We start from the raw sequence: 18,260 nt of genomic DNA, 5'->3' as shown, positions 1-18,260 counted from the left end.
CAATATCAATGCCAGCATCAATATCAGTATCACGATCAATATCAAGATCAATATCAGCATCAATTATAATATCAAATTCAATGTAATCTGGATGTTGTATAATCCCAAAAGAAAACGTAGGTTTCAGAATTTCATCTGAATAAAGTACCCAAAAATCTGCAAACCAATCACTGTTAAATGCTTTGATATTGTTTCAGAAGATATATATTTCTAAATGGGATTTGAAATGATAAATTCGTTAGAAGTAAAAGCAAGAAAATAATTATTTTTTCTGTCACATTGGGTTATTGATCTACTTGATTTAATAAAGTGATAAGCAAATTACTAAATGTGTGTCAAATGAATCGAATAAAAACAAAAAACCAATCTATGAACTTATCTACAAAAAATTGACATACAATATCGGGATCTTATTGCAAGCATGAATTCCATTTTGATTTCGCTCCACTTTCAGGTTCTGCAATACTAAATCGAAATGATTAAGCTAAGGCGGTAATTGTGACTGTTTTCCAGGTGTCTACTTGAAGACAAACAAATTCTTGCTCAGGGACTGTGGGAAAGGTTAATCCCCAAAGCCCTTCGCCCCCGGTAATCCCAAAAGTGTCCCGAAAATCGTACAAGTAATCATCTTGCTGTTCCTTTCGTGCATTTTAAGCCCTAAAAAACTTTCAGCCTTCTCCTAACACTTATTATGCCCCACTGTCCCTGTACTTTCCCGTTCTCAGATACACGGAGCATCATATATCTTTATGTTACCTTAGCTGCATGCCTAAAGACCAATGTAATATGTTCTCAAATGTGAAATTAAAGGACGTACAAAACTAAGACGAAAATTGACAGCACTCTCTAGAATCGCGTGAAATGAGCCACGCCCCTAAAAAGATGCATTGCATCCAAAAATTTCCGAGTGCGGAACAAATGACAGCCCCTTGCTCAAATTATTTACTTTAAGCATTAACAGCAATTAAGCACAAGGATAGTTATTTTACAGTTTTGAAAAATTCTTAAAGAGTTTTAAAATACATTTTCAATTCAAAAGAATGCTCTATTGGAACTATAAAAACGTAAAAAGCAACAGTTAACGAAGATACAACGATCGAGCTATTATTCACAATAAAGGCAAATATATTGCTTTGACATAAAGTTAAAGCATTTGATTTGAATTACGAGTCTAAAATTTTGACGTAAGTATGTGCCTCTACCTGGAAAGGGCAGTCTTCGGCATCATCCTCGATCAATGCCATTTCTGGCATGTCATATAAGTTTCTTTCTTTTCTTAAAGGCGATGCTGGTTTGATATTGACATATGATATACAACTACTTTCAGAACTCTTCTTTCTGTCTCTTTCGCTAACGACTGGCTTTAAGTAAGAAGTATCCTGGCTTGTAAACTTTGCGGGTACACTCGCACTTCTCCCTCGGGTGCACTTTGCATCTGGTTCAATGTAATCAGAGCTTTCACCTTTAGGCCTTGATCTTTGACTGCCAGGAGCCGAGCTGGTTGATAATGGACTTATAGGCTCTTCATAATGGTGTCTTTCTATGGAAATTCTTTTAAGCATTTCGAGGTCATTCAGCGTGTAGTTTTTTCGTATCTTGAACATATGGCGCATTTTCGAAACATCAATCGATAACTTTGATAATCGTTTCGAATTTCGTTCCTTGTTGTTCTTTCTTCTCCCCAGTATTCCATTGCCGCCTTTGCTGTTTTGGTTGTAATCTATGTTTATGTAGGTGCGTTCATCTCTTGTCGGGTTGTCATCACTACACGATGCAAATGACTTCTAAGATGGAAAAATACAATTTTAGCAAACTGCTGCCATTATACATTCATTTATTCTATCTACTCTAAAAGAGAGAAAAAGTCATGGGAAGAAAAGTTTGCGGGAATTAATACACCTTTTCAACTTACAGCTTCATTCTTCAAATATTTTGTACAAAATTTTTGAGCCCAGCTTCGAATTAAGAGGAAGAATTCCAGTCTACCCAGGGGCGGATCCAGACATTCGCAACATTCGCACTGGCGAATGTCAGATTTCCACATGTCTTTTTGTAATTGTCTGTTAATACATTTTAGCATTGTGAATATTGTACTAGAAATGGCCAGATAATAAAAAAAAGGTCCACAGAATACAAGAAATAAAAGTTTTGTTTCCTGCCCTAGTTGCTATGATGTCACCTCGTTGTTTACTTTTTAGGTTTTATTCCCTCGTTTTCGTGATTTAGAGATGATATATTCGAAAGAGGGCTCCCCCTTTTACGCATAAATTCACAGAGCACCAATAAGGTTTGATGCGAATGTCGAATGGAATTATAATATATTAGGCATGCGTGCGCAAATGAAGTAGTACTGAAAAATGTATGCCAAAAATTTGTGCGAATGTCAGTCAAGCTATGTTATTTAGCCATCTGAAAACCAATAGGAAATGTATATGGGAAATTTTTTTGCGAATGTGGCGAAGGTAGATGCGAACTATGTTCGGTAGCCAGTTGAGGGAGAGAACCTTGGAAAGAGAGCAGATTGAAACCTCGCTTCCACATCAACCGCCATGATTGTTGTTGGAAAGCTGTGGAGATATTTGCTTGCAGAAGAGGAGCAATTGTACTTCAGAGGAAGTGAAAGGAGTCAAATATAAGATGATTTTTAATTTGAATCAGCGAATTTCTTATGAAGATGTTCAAAGTTTGTCGAAGATTTTGGTTGATGGATGGAATTTGATAGATGGCAATATGCGAGGACAGTTCAGTTGGACCTAAAATTGTTGAACCAAAATTTTGCCTATGTTTTCATTTTCATGATGGAGGACGTTATTTAGACAGAGATTCAGACTCAAATAATATTTTGAAAAATACGTGTTGCATTTTAAGGTAAATAGCCATTTTTATGCAGGCTTTCAATCAGAACTTTTAGGGTTCAAGTCAGGTACATCTTGATAATGTTTTTATAGGTATAGAAGGTAAAAACTAAAAAACCAATATGTGAATAAAAGTATAAAATCCAAAATAGAAGAATGAGAAAAAAGGAGATAAGGAGTAGTCACTACCACCTGGTCACAGCCTCAAACTCCGATGGGGGGTGGTTGTGTGTGCCCATATATGTTTTAAACAATTAGCTTGTAAGTGGGCAGAAAATGATAAAAAAGCAACTCATCATGATGAGTAGCATTCTGACGAATGATGCTGTTCTATAAATATCTTGATGAATTTGAATATGCTGAATTTTAGAGTTCTAGATATTTTTTATTGATAGATGTTGTTATTATCACAAACCTGTAAATAGTTTGACTGTGCTGGGGATTTGTTTTTGAATAAGATATTGCATTTTCTACGGCGTATTCTTTTCTTGTTAATTTTATGCTGTCAGTTTTGAAAAAATCTAGACTGCCATATTTGTAAATGAGAAATTGTAATAGTATTTTGATTTTATTTGTCTGGTCATGCCATAAATATGGTAACCCTTTTCACGAGTTTAACCTCTAAAACTAGTAAAATTATTTGTGGTTTCCACACTATAAGAGTATACCATTTGAAACTTTTGGTTCTGAAATACCCTTAAGATTCATTAATTTTTGTTTATGAATTTGCAAGTGACTGACAGTTTTCTTTTCTATGTAATTGTGTGTGTAAATAAATGTAAATATGGGTAGTAAATAAGTGCAATCAATGGAATGATCCTAATGGGGGAATTACTACATTATTAATAAGAAATTCACAGCAAGTTGGTTCTGCCAAGTAAATATCTCATATAAATCCATATAGTAAAAGTTACCATGTTTGCCTTATTTCTTTGCCATTACTGACTTTGTTTGATGTACATTTAAAATTTGTATATAATATATATTTATGATGTTCTTGTTATGGAAAGACAATGAATTGTTTTAAATTCTGTTACATTTGCTGTTTTACCAACACCTGAAAATACTAAAATTGTATGATGTGTATTGACCTAACTGGTATTTTTGGCCATGTTTAAGGCACATCACACAGTAGTTTAGATAGAAAGGTGAATGCACAAAATAAATAACAGAAAAGCTCTGAGCCCCTAAGGTACTTGGTGTTGAAGTCAAACATTTGGGTGGATATTGCATTGAAAATTTCTACACTAAACACAGTATTTGATTGTTAAATAATATCATTGTATAAATAGAACTAAGATTCCTTTCTTTAAATGGCTGTTTTTAAGTGAGTGACATAAAATGTTTTTCATGAGTTTTTCTCCCTGAGAAGGGGTGATACACACATCTAATATACCCTTATTTTAGCTCATCCTCTTTGTTCTTGACAATTTTTGGTTCTGTGCCTAGACTTGCCATTAAATCATTATTAAGAGGACATTTCAAATCTTTGCTGCTGTTTTTCCATCACAAAAGCCATGTAGGAAACAAAACATGCCAACACAACAAAAACTTGATGAGTGTTTCTCAAAATTTTTCCAGAGATCTCTTTTCTTGTTCACTCAATAAGTAAAATGCCAAATTTTCAATGAAATCCAGACCTGGCTGTTATTCTTAATATTTATCCTTAAATTTCTCAACCTTTGAGCCTCAACATTTTCTGTTTCCTAATCCTAAAACTTAATATAAGGAAAAATACATCTTTAAGTGGAAAACTTCGATTCTGAGACTATAGTAAAATGTGACTGATTTTTTTTGGGCGTGGTCATATAGGCGTGGTCGAAACTTTGCGAATGTCAGATTTCTTTCTGCATCCGCCCCTGAGTCTACCTGAAGGTTACATTACGTTATTGCTCACGATATAGATTTTATGGCCTCAAAAGACAAAAATTTTGACCGTGATTTTTGCAGTCAATCGATTGACTGTGTGAGAAGAAGTGAGACAGGAGAAGGCAGGAGGAAGTATGTAAGGGGGTATAGGCAGAAGGAGAAACGAGTACCAGGGGACAGAGATGGGAGGGGAAAACGCATACAACAACGCGTGAGTCGTGCTGCAAAATATGGCGTGACTCGAGCTGCATCACTGTACTTAATATGCTAGGGCAAGACCACCTAGAAAACACCACAAGGTGATTAGCAATTAGCTAGGTAACTTGATATCCACAGCCTACTAAGGATATACATGCGGGACCACCCGATTCTGGAAAAGAGGGATCTGCGCAGGTATTAACTCAAATTAAGCGATTAATTCTCATGAAAAATTGTATTCGGCTTAAAATTATGGCGATAAAACCAAATTCGAGATAAAAAAGACGTGCAGTAAAGTTTAGAGTAATTTCCAGAACGAGGGCGTAAGTTGAATGGTGTATTGCCCCAATGTCTACAGGTGCCGCCCATACTTTTGAAATGATTCATACGTCTAACGTCACGAGCGAAATCTTGCAACTTTATCGACTTTTCTTTCAGCGAAAAACTAGTTTTCTGCAATGATTGCAACTGTCTGACTGTTAAACATTATGGCCAAAAAAATTAAATGGTATTACCTCTTCAAAACTTGATGTTGATGACTGTGCAGAAGCTTGGGTTTCATAGGAAGGCTTCTGTTCGGTCGAAGTTATGCTGATCATGTGAACATCTTCAGCCTCATTTCCAGGCAGAGACTCCCTCTTTTTTGCATTTATTCCAAAGTGAATGGTTTTCTCCCTTGGTGTTTTAGCCTTCTTTTCCATTTTGTAGCACATGCAAATGATGAAAATCCACTGGCCGAGGAGGATTGTTGCTCCTGTTATGGAAATTATGTACACCCAGTGCCAATCTATCGAGAATGAAAAGATTTCAATGTGAATCCTTTATTGGTGTGGAAATATGATAATCTTTGTATATATCATCAAAAGTTGAAAAATAGTACCTATAAAAAAGGTTTCCTATAGCCGATACAGTAGCAATAGAGTTTAAAAAGTCTAACAGTCTAACACGCAGTGTCTGTAGTTGTGGCACGCTTAGTGGAAAGGAGTGAGCTTACGAAAGCAACGCCTAAACTGTGCAGTTTGTCTTCTTATCAAGTAAAGGTAATGTCATCTCCTAGAGTAAAAGGTATCAGCTTTGCAAAGATAAATGAAGTTACAAGTACTTTAGTGTAAGATCATAACTAAGGATCTTCTGAAACAGGGAAAATTATCAAGGGCTCTTCGCTATAACCACCCCAAAGATATAAAACCACCAGTCAATTTTAGAACTGTGATAGAAATTTACCAAGATGTTTATTTAGATGAGCAGCAGCTGTTTTGTCAAAATATGTCTCTTATAAGACTGAGACCGCAGAAATTATTGGATATTGATAGGGGGGGGGGGGGCTAAAAAGTTTTGGATGGGGCTAGAACATTTTGGAGGCTAAACCTGTTAAATGCTTAAACATACTTTTTGTTTTTTTTAAATTACAAGTACAATTTAGGAATAATTAAAGCTCCCAGTCACCCAGCTTTCACGGTCCCTGTTATAACAGTCACAAATGAAGTCAAATGGTCAAGATAAAAGAACTGGTGGGAGCTTTCCTAACCTATTCCTGAACAACAATGAAGTAATATGAACTATTATGAAAAGAGAACGCATGGCTGAAAGCTTGAGACCAACTGTAAAAACTTACCTAGGCCTTTCGTAATCTGCTTTGTCAAACAATTTGAGGCTTTGCTCAACGATACTGGACTGCTGGTACAGTAGGGGTACAGGGGCCTACAAACTGACACCTCTGCAAGGAAGATTTGAAGATGATAGGAGCTTGAGATCATTTGCATGGTCTATTAGATGTATCGTGCCACAGTAAAGACAATAACTTGGGTACCAGAACCTACTGGCTGGGAAGGAAAATTTTAACGAGAAAAGAGAGAGAAATTATTGCTCCTCGTCATTTCCTAAAATAGATAATTCATCGAAAAATGACGCTAAAAAACCTCTGAGGACATATTTTCTGGGTAAATTGATTAGCAAAAAATCATTTGGAATCATGTGTTACTGCTTTAATTTTTGTGTTACTGCTTTAAAAGAACACGCAAATGCTCTGAAATTGAGATGAAGGCCGTTTTATTTATGTGCATTTTTATTTCCAATTTCCTAGGTTCTGGTACCCAGGGTTTTAAGACTTCAAATAAAAATCAATGTTTGCATTATAAGCTCTTTTGCTGCTAATATTTCTCGATGACATTTATTCCTAATTGAGCATCTATAGGCTCAAAGAGCGCTGATTGCAGTATACGTTTTCCAACAGTAACGTTCTTATCAAAACATTCAAAAGATTACGCTTCCTCTAGTTCTCTAATAATTAGAGAATGCTGCTTCTATTCCCAACACAACGATTCTCTACTACGAAAAACAGCTTAAAAAACTGCAAACAGCAAGGAAAGCAACTTTATCTTGTCTCAAATAATCTAGACAATTGGTCGTCTGCTTTTTGCAGCTGGCGAATCTCAAAATTGCTCTGCTAATTACAGATGCAACTACATTTGCTTATTACAAGGGTCTCCTGTTATAGAGAGAGATTGGTGAAGATTTCCCTTTTTAATACCGAAAGGTGGCCAAAGTCGAAATCTTTTCATTGCCTTTTTAATTCTTTTGATAGCTTCAGCTCTGCAGATAAAATTTTAAAATTTTTCATGAATTTCGTTTTTTTACAAGTTTATCTAAAGTACAGCAGGATTGGCTTCAAATAAAAACTGAAATGTTTTTGACTGACCTTCGATGAATTCGAACATCAACCGTTCTTGATTGCATGCAGCATGTAGTACAACAGTTTCCCCTTGAGATGGGACGGGGCAGCCCCAATAAGGGTGCAGACATTTCTTGGTTCCGATGTGCTGAAGGGAATGGTTCCCGGATAACATGAATGCTGTCGATGGATTATTGCAGTCTTTCGTGGCAATGATTTTGGCATCGTCCTTATCATTCTCAGGCATCAAACAACGCGAACTAGCAATGTGTAAAATGGTCTTGAATGTACTCCACCGGAATCTGTCGTTGCAGGCGCGGTCCAGATGCAAGCTATGTGTTTTGTTGTTGATAGCAAGACAGAGACCACTGTAGTGCCTAATGATGAATCCTGCAAATGAAACTCATCATTATCAATCAAATCCTATTCAGAGTTTTGGCATCAATAACATAAGTATAGTTTACGTTTGGGGATATAGTTCCCCTTATTTTGTGAAAAGGGGCCATTTACCACCGTTCTACCCTATGTGGACCAACCAAGGCTGAAAATTGGAAGAGAGGGAGGTGCGATCACAACTCTTCAAGAACAGTCGCACCCCTTCAAAAATATCTTGGCTCTGCCACAAAGAAGCGATAATAATGAATTTGCAAGAAAAAACGAGTAGTAAAAACTACCCAAATATGTTGAAATTCGAGAGAAGACCCTACGAGACAGCACCTATTTGCAGCCTATTTGCAAAACAAAACAGCACCTTATATTTAAAGGTTTTTCTCCAAAAAAATTACATAACATACCAAGGAATGACAGACAAATTCGAAGGCAAATTCATCTGATTATTCATCAAATTCATACTGGCAATTTTGCTACCACGCGTACAAGAAACTAACAAATTGGTACTCAGGATACCAATATTGAAGCAAATCAGCCAAAAACGCGATCAAAACATTATATTTCTGGCAAATATATTTTGTGAGTGTCTGTTAACCATAAACATTAAAGTTATGTTATGATCTCAGTAACAAAAGTACTACAACGACCCGAGATTCTTTGTGTATCCAACACCATCAAACAAACGCCCATCATTTGATTGAATGTTTTAGTTCACAACTTTAGACATACTAAAACCAATCGAAAAAGCCTTTAGATATAACATATTTCTTCATACCTTCTTTGAAACCAAAGGAGCATCTTAGGAAAAAGGCGGTCAGCAACATCACTTTGATTTGATACATCCTTAATGCTTGCAACTTTCTTCTCTCTGATATCGATTAGCTGACTGCTTCATAAATTTGCCATAAACCTAATTGGCGATTAAACGCTAATGTGCAATGGGATTAAAGAAGCGAAACGTTTAATTGAAATGCAACGATGTGTCATGCAGTTATAAAGAAAGGTCGGCAAGACGGCCTATATCGAATTGAAAGAGCCGCAACTGTGTTCTGAAGAAAGAAAAAATAAAGTGTCCGAGCCGTCATGCAGTTTTTTGTTGAACAAAGCTTGGAAGTATTGTTGGGTATGAATAATGAAGACATAATGGAAAAGGGTAAGGTGCGTTTGCATAGAGCAGCCTGCACTAAAAGACGGACCATGGGGCACATGACGCAGTGGTCCAAGACTTTTCTATAGCTGGTCCTTCGCAGAATTCTACGAAGGTCTTCAGAGGAATGTATAAATTTTTTTAATTATACTAGGACAGAGAGGTGTAGACGAATGGTTCTTTGTTGAAATAAAAAGCCTCGTTGAAATAATTATTTGAATGACCAATGGTAGAAACGACTAACGACCTTGCAGCTAGGAATCATTGCAAAGGTTAATGTGTAGGTAAATTATTCGTATACTCGAAATAGATTAGAGAAGCAATGCTTGTAACTAAGGGAACGCATATTCCTGCCATTCTTCTCAGTCAATATTTTTCCTAATGTTGAAGAAAGTTAAATTAAAATATGGTCCTTCTATTCTGAATAGAGTGGAACGTCAAAAAATCAGTTTTAAATATTTTTGAAATTTGGCAGTGAAACACACTGAAATAGTGAATCACCTGAGATACAATGCTGCAATGCCCATGAGACGTTATTTTTTGCTCTCGTTCTAAAACCTGTGCACCAGACCAGTAAACCATTAGCAAAACTTGGATCTTTTACTCGTCACATCTCAGGAAATATGTAGCAGAACTTAATTTGTATATTTAGATATATTTCGAAGTGTCTTTCAGGTTATATGTTAAAAATTCAAAAAGTCTGAGAATACGTTTACTTTAGATCATCCGGCTATTTGCCTTTCCCACTCTATAGGAGGGTCAACTTCTGCGTTGGAAATGTAGCCAAATTTTGAGGTTAAGAAAGCTTTTATTACACATAACTTTTAAACAAATGATATTTGAAGAAGCGAATTTTTTGTGTGACAAATGTGTAATCAATGCATGAATCGCGTAACTGAGCTAATGGAAACATTTCATCCATTTCGTTTTGTTTGCGTACAGAACAAATCTTTCTACGGGTGTAACTGTTATATGTGCATACTCTTATCTCAATGACATAAAAACTGGTCCGGTATTCTCAGTTAGGAGATTTCAATGCTTGACTGGCTGAAGAGCAAATAGCTATGATAAGTGATTGAACCGGACATTGTTTATTCCGCCTTTATAAATGTTATCTGATTTGCAATCGGAAATAGCGTTAAAGCGGAATAACAATTAGCAGTGACACAAGACACAAGTGCAGTGGTCGAAAACACCAACACAAATTGGACATTCATTTCCCATCTGAGGTTTAGCCGCTCTTTTACAATCATTGTCGTTTTGGTTGGAGCAATCAAAAACAACGTGATGATCATGGCACGCAGATGACAAACAACAAGCTTCTCTACCAAAACATCAGAACAAAATACCTTCTGCATTGCACTTAGGAATCTCTGCTTTTGATTATATTGAAAAAAAATAATTCGTCATTAACAACTTACATGAAAGTAGAATTTGGATGGTTTATTCGAGGGGCAAATCACTCCAAAAAATCTCGTACACCTTTGGTGGAAATCCTATTGTTTTATCTGGAAATTCCCAAAATCCTTTTGTTTCAGGGAAAATCTCGTACGCTATTTGCAATAGTGAATTGCCCCTCGGGTTTATTGCTTTGATGTATCTCAAGTGTCTATTTTGGCCCCTCTTTCCCACAGAACCAGAGCCAAAGAAATTGGTGATATTGTGCCTCTTCAAAATTTTCGTCTCTTCTTTTCGCCTCTTAGTAGAGAACATGGTGAGGTCAGAAGGTACGTTTTTCTCAAAGCATTATGAAAGAAAGATCTACAGCAAAATATATGCAATATTCTTAGAAAATGTGGCTGGGTCATCTGCCTTTAACAGATATATTAGTTTTTCGTCTAGAGAATAATGGGTGTTTTTGCAGTTGGAAAAGGCCTGCAATCTCCTAATCATGAGAAGTTTGAAAGTTACCAAAATGTGACTCAGATGGTAACGTGGGCGTGAGATACGTTTAAAAAAGAAAGAAATTTAGGTAAATAATTTGTATTTTGTGATGCGGTTTCATTGAGTAGTGATGTTTACGGAAGTGTTTTGCTTGTTAGTCCCAGATTGCCGTACACAAAAGTCCTTTGAGTATACAATGCGGTGTCATTTCATGTATTTTGGTAAGGCTCGAGCACCTTGCTATCAAACCAAATTAAGTATCATTCTGAAAGTCAATACAGCATTTGATTTAATTTGGAATCATTGGATCAATCCAAGAATTTCAGCTTAACCACAAATACACAGGCCCACCGCGTGCTCTAGCCACATGAAACAATATTGTTTTCTACTCGCTCACTTATGTTTGTGTACCGTTGTCCTCCATTGACGAGGGCATATAAAAATCACAATCTTTCATTACTTTAAGAAAGGGGTATGGCCTTCCCCCAGAGGCTCACCCTGAGATATCTTAGAAGAGCGGGCCTGATAAATGGGATCTCACCTATAGGAGGGCGGGATCTCACCTCTCGGGTCACAGGCTAGAATATGGGATGATTTTCTCCATATAAGCAGACCCTTGGAAGAGCGGGCCTAATAATAGCCAATGAAAAAAATAATATTCTTCTATAGGTTTCATGCATTAGAAGAATAGCTGATTCCTTTCTCATGGAGGAAGTAATATATGAACAATAGTGGTATGACTGTTTAAAAAAATATCAATTAGTGTTGATCAGTTAATTTGGTCATTGGATGGACCGCAATCGCAATAAAACAACTGTAATTATAAGCGACATCCGAGGTAGCAGACAGTTTTAATGCAGAAAGTCACGCGACGCTCTTGCACAAAATGTTGCAAAAAAAACAGCAAAAGTAGGAATTTGCCAATTTTAGGCATTAACAAGGGGGGCTCAGCCCCTCTGAGCCCCCTAGCTCTACACCCCTGAAGATTCTGTAGTAAACTATAACAGAAATCGATGGAAGGATTGCTAACATTGGAAGGAAGGCAGACACCGCGCGGCCATGGAGCTAGCAAGACCTATAGCCCTCCCCCACTTTTTTGCAAAGATAGGTTAGTAAATGTTTTGGAAAGCTTACTCTAACGCAACTTTGGAAAGTTTACTCAAACAGATCCTAGCAGTTTATCTTGACTAAAAATCCTTCTTGTTCATTTTCTTAGTGTCTTATCTTGTTAAATATATCTTTATTGATATATTTTCTGAATCAAGCTGCTTATAAAAAGTGCAGAGAAGCAAGTATATTTAAAAAGGGAATTTTCCGGCCGTTCCTTTCACAATCATGTTCACACGCTTTCAACAAGGTATTTCACTTCGTTGAAGAAGCTTCGAAAGAACTTTCTTTGCTTTTAATTTTGAAAATTGATTTTAGCAACTTCAAACTGATCTAGAAATTATTGATAGAATTACCCACTATTCTTCTGGATCAGTTAAGTAGACATTTTTATGCCATTGGGCGTTTACCAACAAACTATGTTTAACTGGTTTACATACAAACACATGGCAGTGATGTTTCACTAAAAGTTTGTAAAGCTCACTCTTTTGTGTTTCAGCCCCAAGAATATTTCATTGATGAGAATGCTTGTAATCTGCACGACTATTTAAATATACAACAATGCTTGTAATTTTGTAATCTAAATCAACAGCCAAGTTTCTTTGCTAATACGAATTTCGTTGTTTTAAAATCATACAAGTAGTAAGCTAAATGCTAATAACAGTTTAAAACAAAAACATCAAGAGGAACATTAAAAACAATAACAAAACTAATTGAAGAAGAGTAAATCGCAACACAGTGCAACAGGGACGGATTTACCGGGGGAGTGTGGGATTTTTTGGGTAGTCAGCAGTAACCATTAGCGTGTGGGGTGTTTATGAGTAGTCAATGGCAACCATTTTCGTTAACACATCTCTATATCGTACAGAAAACAAAAGGAACGAACTCAGCGCTTGAGAGATCAAGTCTGTAAATATAACTTTCATTTATAAAGACTAACTGTAAACATGGGCGTTTCCATGAGTTTCCAGCCTCCTGAAGGGTATGTATCCAATCATTATCCAATACCACCCCCCCCCCCAATCCTTTCCACTTAAATCCGTCCCCGCAAAACAACGTTGCTTCTAGCTGCGGGGAAGTTATAGTATTCTCATAAACGAGGGAGTAAACTATTGGAAATCTGCTTCTGTGATAATTGCAAATCTGTGTGGAGTTGTGATATTTCTAAAAAATATCGAAAAATGGGGAACAAAAATTGCTAGCAAAAAATGCTCATTATGGATATTATATTACCAGTAACCTATTACAGAATTACAAAAATTTCTTGGCTAATATTAAGACCCTGAGACTACGTCTTTTTTAGACACAGAAAGGGAATTTTGCATGACCATCTAGCAACCTGCTAACCGAAGTTGTTAAGTTTAAATCATAAAATTGAAGGCCACTGATTATTTTAAGCTTTGCGAAAATTCTTGCAAATAAGTGTTAGTCGCGTTTCACCAAATTTTCTTTTTTTTCGAATCTGACGATACCATCAGGAAAAGCTTATAAAACTGAGCAAAATATATACGAAGAGCAATGTGATCTGACCTTTAAGCAAAAAGTTATGGCTGTTCAAGCTCTGCGTTTTGTCAAACAACTTGCTTTCTGAAGTTTCATGATAATGCAGTTGCAGACGCATAATACACAATCCGATATGCTGAATAAGATGATTACAATATCAAGCTTCAAAATCCCCCCCTCCCCCAACGCCCCCCTCCCCCAACGCTAATTTTAGACTCAGGTACTGGTACCCAGTCCTCTTCTAGGTATAGCACTAAAACATTTTGACTTTGCAAGTTATAAAACTGAAACTTTTTCCTGGCGTTATTTGACGTGCTGAATAAAATGAGATGAAAAAACAACTTTAGAAATTCCACAAAAGCAATTTTCAGACTACAGTACTTGTACCCAAACCTATGCAAGGTATATGACTGAAACTTCGTTTCCTGGCGTAATTTAAAAAGCTAGATGAAACCAAGGTGAGCTTCAACGAGAAGGACATATAAGCCTATTGCTGAGCATCAACATATCAATTAGAAGTTTCAAGAAATAAATAATACTCCGCTTATGCGAGAAAAAAGTAATCTAATTTGGATCACGATCGTTTTGCATTTAGTTCTCCAAGTCAAAGACATTAATCAAACAAATTTAAGAGCAGAAAATGGGAGCCTCGTCTTTTCACGCATCTTCGACAACATACTGTATGTTTCGTTGCTATGATCCCTGGTATATTGCATCCTGGTATAGAAGCAGTAAAAAACGATGGCAAGACGTACGAGGACAAATCTCAAAGTTACAAATTGTCCTTCAACCGTGCAATTTGGTGGTTTTTGAAGAAGATGAAGCCCAAATAGATGGTATCGAGGATTCATTTGAGGTTTTGCTATGGAGCAAAAAATCATTTGACCATGCTCATTTAGGGGTGAGACGCTATCTGTTACTTCTTTTAACTTTCAAACTGATGGGGAATGTGTCCCACTTACTTGATGTGCCGCCCCTGAAAATTAAAACTATTGTTTTTGTCCGCACACTGGTGGGCCCCTCAATCCTTGTAGTTGTTGCTTTATTAAAATATTCGGATGTGGGCTCATTGAAAGTTTGCCATACCAGACTGACATCATTTACGGATGTTCCGGGCTGCAACATATCTTTTATCAAGTGAACGAAGGTGAAAAAGGGAATCTTTCTGTATCGTTTTATAGCTATGATATCGTAGATAACACGCCCTGTATGAATTTGCTTTTAAAAATGTTTAAAAACGTGAACGGATACTTCTGGAAAACTATAATCAAAATATAATGAACCAGCCTTCTAGAATGAAGATTATTTGTACAAATAGCCGTCAATCAGAAAGAATTACATAGCCAAATGTTTATTTGGTGGTAATACTCATATTTTCAACAAATAAGACTATTTTAAGGATGATGTTAGAATTAATGAATATCTTGTTTCAGAAATGGGTTAACAATGGAAAAAAATTTGTTCCACCAGTACTGTTTATGTACTTACAAGGAAACAAGTTAAAATTTTCAGGTGAGATTTCAAACTATCCGCATCGCATTATTTTTGTAAGCTTCACATATTTAGCAGAGAAGAAGCAGTTGAAGGAAAAGAAATTGAAATAGTCTTTGATAACAAAGATTTAGTTACCTGTCATCTTTTAAAATAAAAATTTCTAAACTGTGTTATTCTTCAGGACATCCGATGCTAGTTGGTGCATTTAGAGAGTCGATCACTCTAATCAAAAAAATTGTGTGTGAGGCAATGGCCTCCGAAACAATATCGGAGATGCTGCCATCAATGCAGCGCAAGAAACACCGCAAGAAGTCAAAATTTGAAGAGATATTAAGACGTATGTTGAAGCAGTAATTTTGTATTACATAGGCCGAGGTATACTACCCCCGACTCAGCCTGCACGGGCAATGACATTCATATATCAAATCTAGGGCACCAAGGCTGGGCTTTTAGGTTTTCCAATTCCAGTTGGTGCATTTAGAGAGTCGATCACTCTGATCAAAAAAATTATTTGTGAGGCACTGGCCTCCGAAACAATTTCGGAGATGCTGCCATCAATGCAACGCAAGAAACACCGCAAGAAGTCAAAATTTGAAGAGATATTAAGACGTATGTTGAAGCAGTAATTTTGTATTACATAGGCCGAGGTATACTACCCCCGACTCAGCCTGCACGAGCAATGACATTCATATATCAAATCTAGGGCACCAAGGCTGGGCTTTTAGGTTTTCCAATTCCAGTTGGTGCATTTAGAGAGTCGATCACTCTGATCAAAAAAATTGTGTGTGAGGCACTGGCCTCCGAAACAATTTCGGAGATGCTGCCATCGATGCAGCGCAAGAAACACCGCAAGAAGTCAAAATTTGAAGAGATATTAAGACGTATGTTGAAGCAGTAATTTTGTATTACATAGGCCGAGGTATACTACCCCCGACTCAGCCTGCACGGGCAATAACATTCATATATCAAATCTAGGGCACCAAGGCTGGGCTTTTAGGTTTTCCAATTCCAGTTGGTGCATTTAGAGAGTCGATCACTCTGATCAAACAAATTGTGTGTGAGGCACTGGCCTCCGAAACAATATCGGAGATGCTGCCATCAATGCAGCGCAAGAAACACCGCAAGAAGTCAAAATTTGAAGAGATATTAAGACGTATGTTGAAGCAGTAATTTTGTATTACATAGGCCGAGGTATACTACCCCCGACTCAGCCTGCACGGGCAATGACATTCATATATCAAATCTAGGGCACCAAGGCTGGGCTTTTAGGTTTTCCAATTCCAGTTGGTGCATTTAGAGAGTCGATCACTCTGATCAAAAAATTGTGTGTGAGGCACTGGCCTCCGAAACAATTTCGGAGATGCTGCCATCAATGTAGCGCAAGAAACACCGCAAGAAGTCAAAATTTGAAGAGATATTAAGACGTATGTTGAAGCAGTAATTTTGTATTACATAGGCCGAGGTATAATACCCCCGACTCAGCCTGCACGGGCAATGACATTCATATATCAAATCTAGGGCACCAAGGCTGGGGTTTTAGGTTTTCCAATTCCAGTTGGTGCATTTAGAGAGTCGATCACTCTGATCAAAAAAATTATTTGTGAGGCACTGGCCTCCGAAACAATTTCGGAGATGCTGCCATCAATGTAGCGCAAGAAACACCGCAAGAAGTCAAAATTTGAAGAGATATTAAGACGTATGTTGAAGCAGTAATTTTGTATTACATAGGCCGAGGTATACTACCCCCGACTCAGCCTGCACGGGCAATAACATTCATATATCAAATCTAGGATAATATATTTGCATTTAATAACCATTTGATAACCTATACCGCCGCATTTGATAACCTATACCGCTGCTTTCAAATGTGAATTCCGAAAATCAAACACTGAGATTTTGACTATAGCTCGAGCTACAGTTGCTATAGTCTGGATCCGCTCCTGTTCATATATCAAATCTAGGGCACCAAGGCTGGGCTTTTAGGTTTTCCTATTCTGCTCTTAACCTTTCGCACCATTAATTCAAAGCTTTGTGTCCATAGCACACTTCCTATGTTCTTTCAAAGCACTTTACAGAAATTGCAGCAATAAATTTATCTTAAAACAACAGCGGATTCCTCAAAGAATTAGGAAGCTGATGAAATTCAAATTTTTTTTGATAAACCTTCAGTTTCAAGGTAGTGATTAACGTCCATGTTTACCTGATGATGCTATTATATCTGCGCGAATTAAATCGTACACTTTTTCTTTTGAGTAGAAGATTTATTGAACGTCTAACACTTTCAACAGTGTATACCTTAAATTGATAATAACATTCATTCTCAATATTACAAGCTTTCACAATTTCATTGTAAGCAAATCCACCAAATTTTTGTCAGCCATAAAAACCATGAATATAAAAAGCAACAATGTCAAAACTACTGTAAGAAAAATAGCAATCTGTAATAGTAAAAAGTGTGTACAGTGCTATAAATGTGACATGCACGAACTATTCTAATGATTCTGCTTGCTTGTTTCTGTGAAAGTGTTTCTGCACTAAGCATGGAGGAACTCCGGTACTTCATTACAAATATGGAAAATGGAGGGAGCCACCAAAGATATTTCTGGCAAGACATGTCAAATAGGCCTAAGTGGTGGCCAGAAAATGGTGCTTTCATCTCACCCAATAAACGGCCTATACACAGTGAATCTACACAATGTATGTTTCCAGACGCACGTCCTTCAGAGTAATATACCTAGACATAGTTCTGTATATATCTAGAGTTTCTTTACTTCGGCAAAATGGCGAACTTTATACCTCTAACAGGAGATCATCTCACAACTAATGAAATTTTAAAAATTGGCAAGGAACTTCGCCTATACGTTCAGAAAAATGACGTGTTGATTGGAAAACGAGAGCCAATCGATTCTAATGATCTAATGATCATTAACGATTCTAATCAGCCAATCGTACAGAACAGCTTAACTTTACACAATCTTGATAGTATTTCAATGTTCTTTGTAGCGTTATGCTGAGCATGTTTTTATATTATGGACTTTCTTTTTATCAAATTTTTTATTCCTTTCAGGATATTAATTCGCCTAAGACCTCAGGTAACGAGGAGGAGATTTATGTTGAGGATGAGGTAAACCGTAAAAGAAAG

General features: G+C 36.8%; 1 protein-coding gene across 2 annotated transcripts; it reads right to left on the bottom strand.

Moving 5' to 3' along the window:
* Positions 1-78: 78 nt before the first annotated feature.
* LOC135696062 (uncharacterized) lies at positions 79-16,889 on the bottom strand. Of its 2 annotated transcripts, none has more exons than XM_065215333.2 (5): positions 8,759-16,889; positions 7,621-7,983; positions 6,538-6,639; positions 5,438-5,709; positions 79-1,781 (listed from the first exon to the last, which is right to left on the bottom strand). In XM_065215333.2, the coding sequence occupies exons 1-5, from the start codon at positions 8,823-8,825 to the stop codon at positions 1,164-1,166; spliced, it is 1,422 nt and encodes a 473-aa protein (XP_065071405.2). In that variant the 5' UTR covers positions 8,826-16,889; the 3' UTR covers positions 79-1,163. The 2 variants fall into 2 exon arrangements, with proteins under 2 accessions (XP_065071405.2, XP_065071404.2); XM_065215332.2 differs by having other exon boundaries at positions 82-1,784.
* Between the last annotated feature and the right edge of the window lie 1,371 nt (positions 16,890-18,260).

The sequence above is a fragment of the Rhopilema esculentum genome, chromosome 14, assembly GCF_057945365.1.
Source record: "Rhopilema esculentum isolate cy_ngs chromosome 14, ASM5794536v1, whole genome shotgun sequence".
Classification (NCBI taxonomy): Eukaryota; Metazoa; Cnidaria; class Scyphozoa; order Rhizostomeae; family Rhizostomatidae; genus Rhopilema; species Rhopilema esculentum.
The sequence above is the reverse complement of the archived record's forward strand: the minus strand, read 5'-3'. Positions and strand labels throughout refer to the sequence as shown.

Bases quoted from the DNA above. Each gene is read 5' to 3' on its own strand.
- LOC135696062 (XM_065215332.2), bottom strand. From the start codon at position 8,825: ATGTATCAAATCAAAGTGATGTTGCTGACCGCCTTTTTCCTAAGATGC. The intron at 6,640-7,620 runs GTCAGTCAAAAA...TCTTCCTTGCAG, and splicing joins GATGTTCGAATTCATCGAAG to AGGTGTCAGTTTGTAGGCCC. The intron at 5,710-6,537 runs GTAAGTTTTTAC...CATTCTCGATAG, and splicing joins GCAGATTACGAAAGGCCTAG to ATTGGCACTGGGTGTACATA.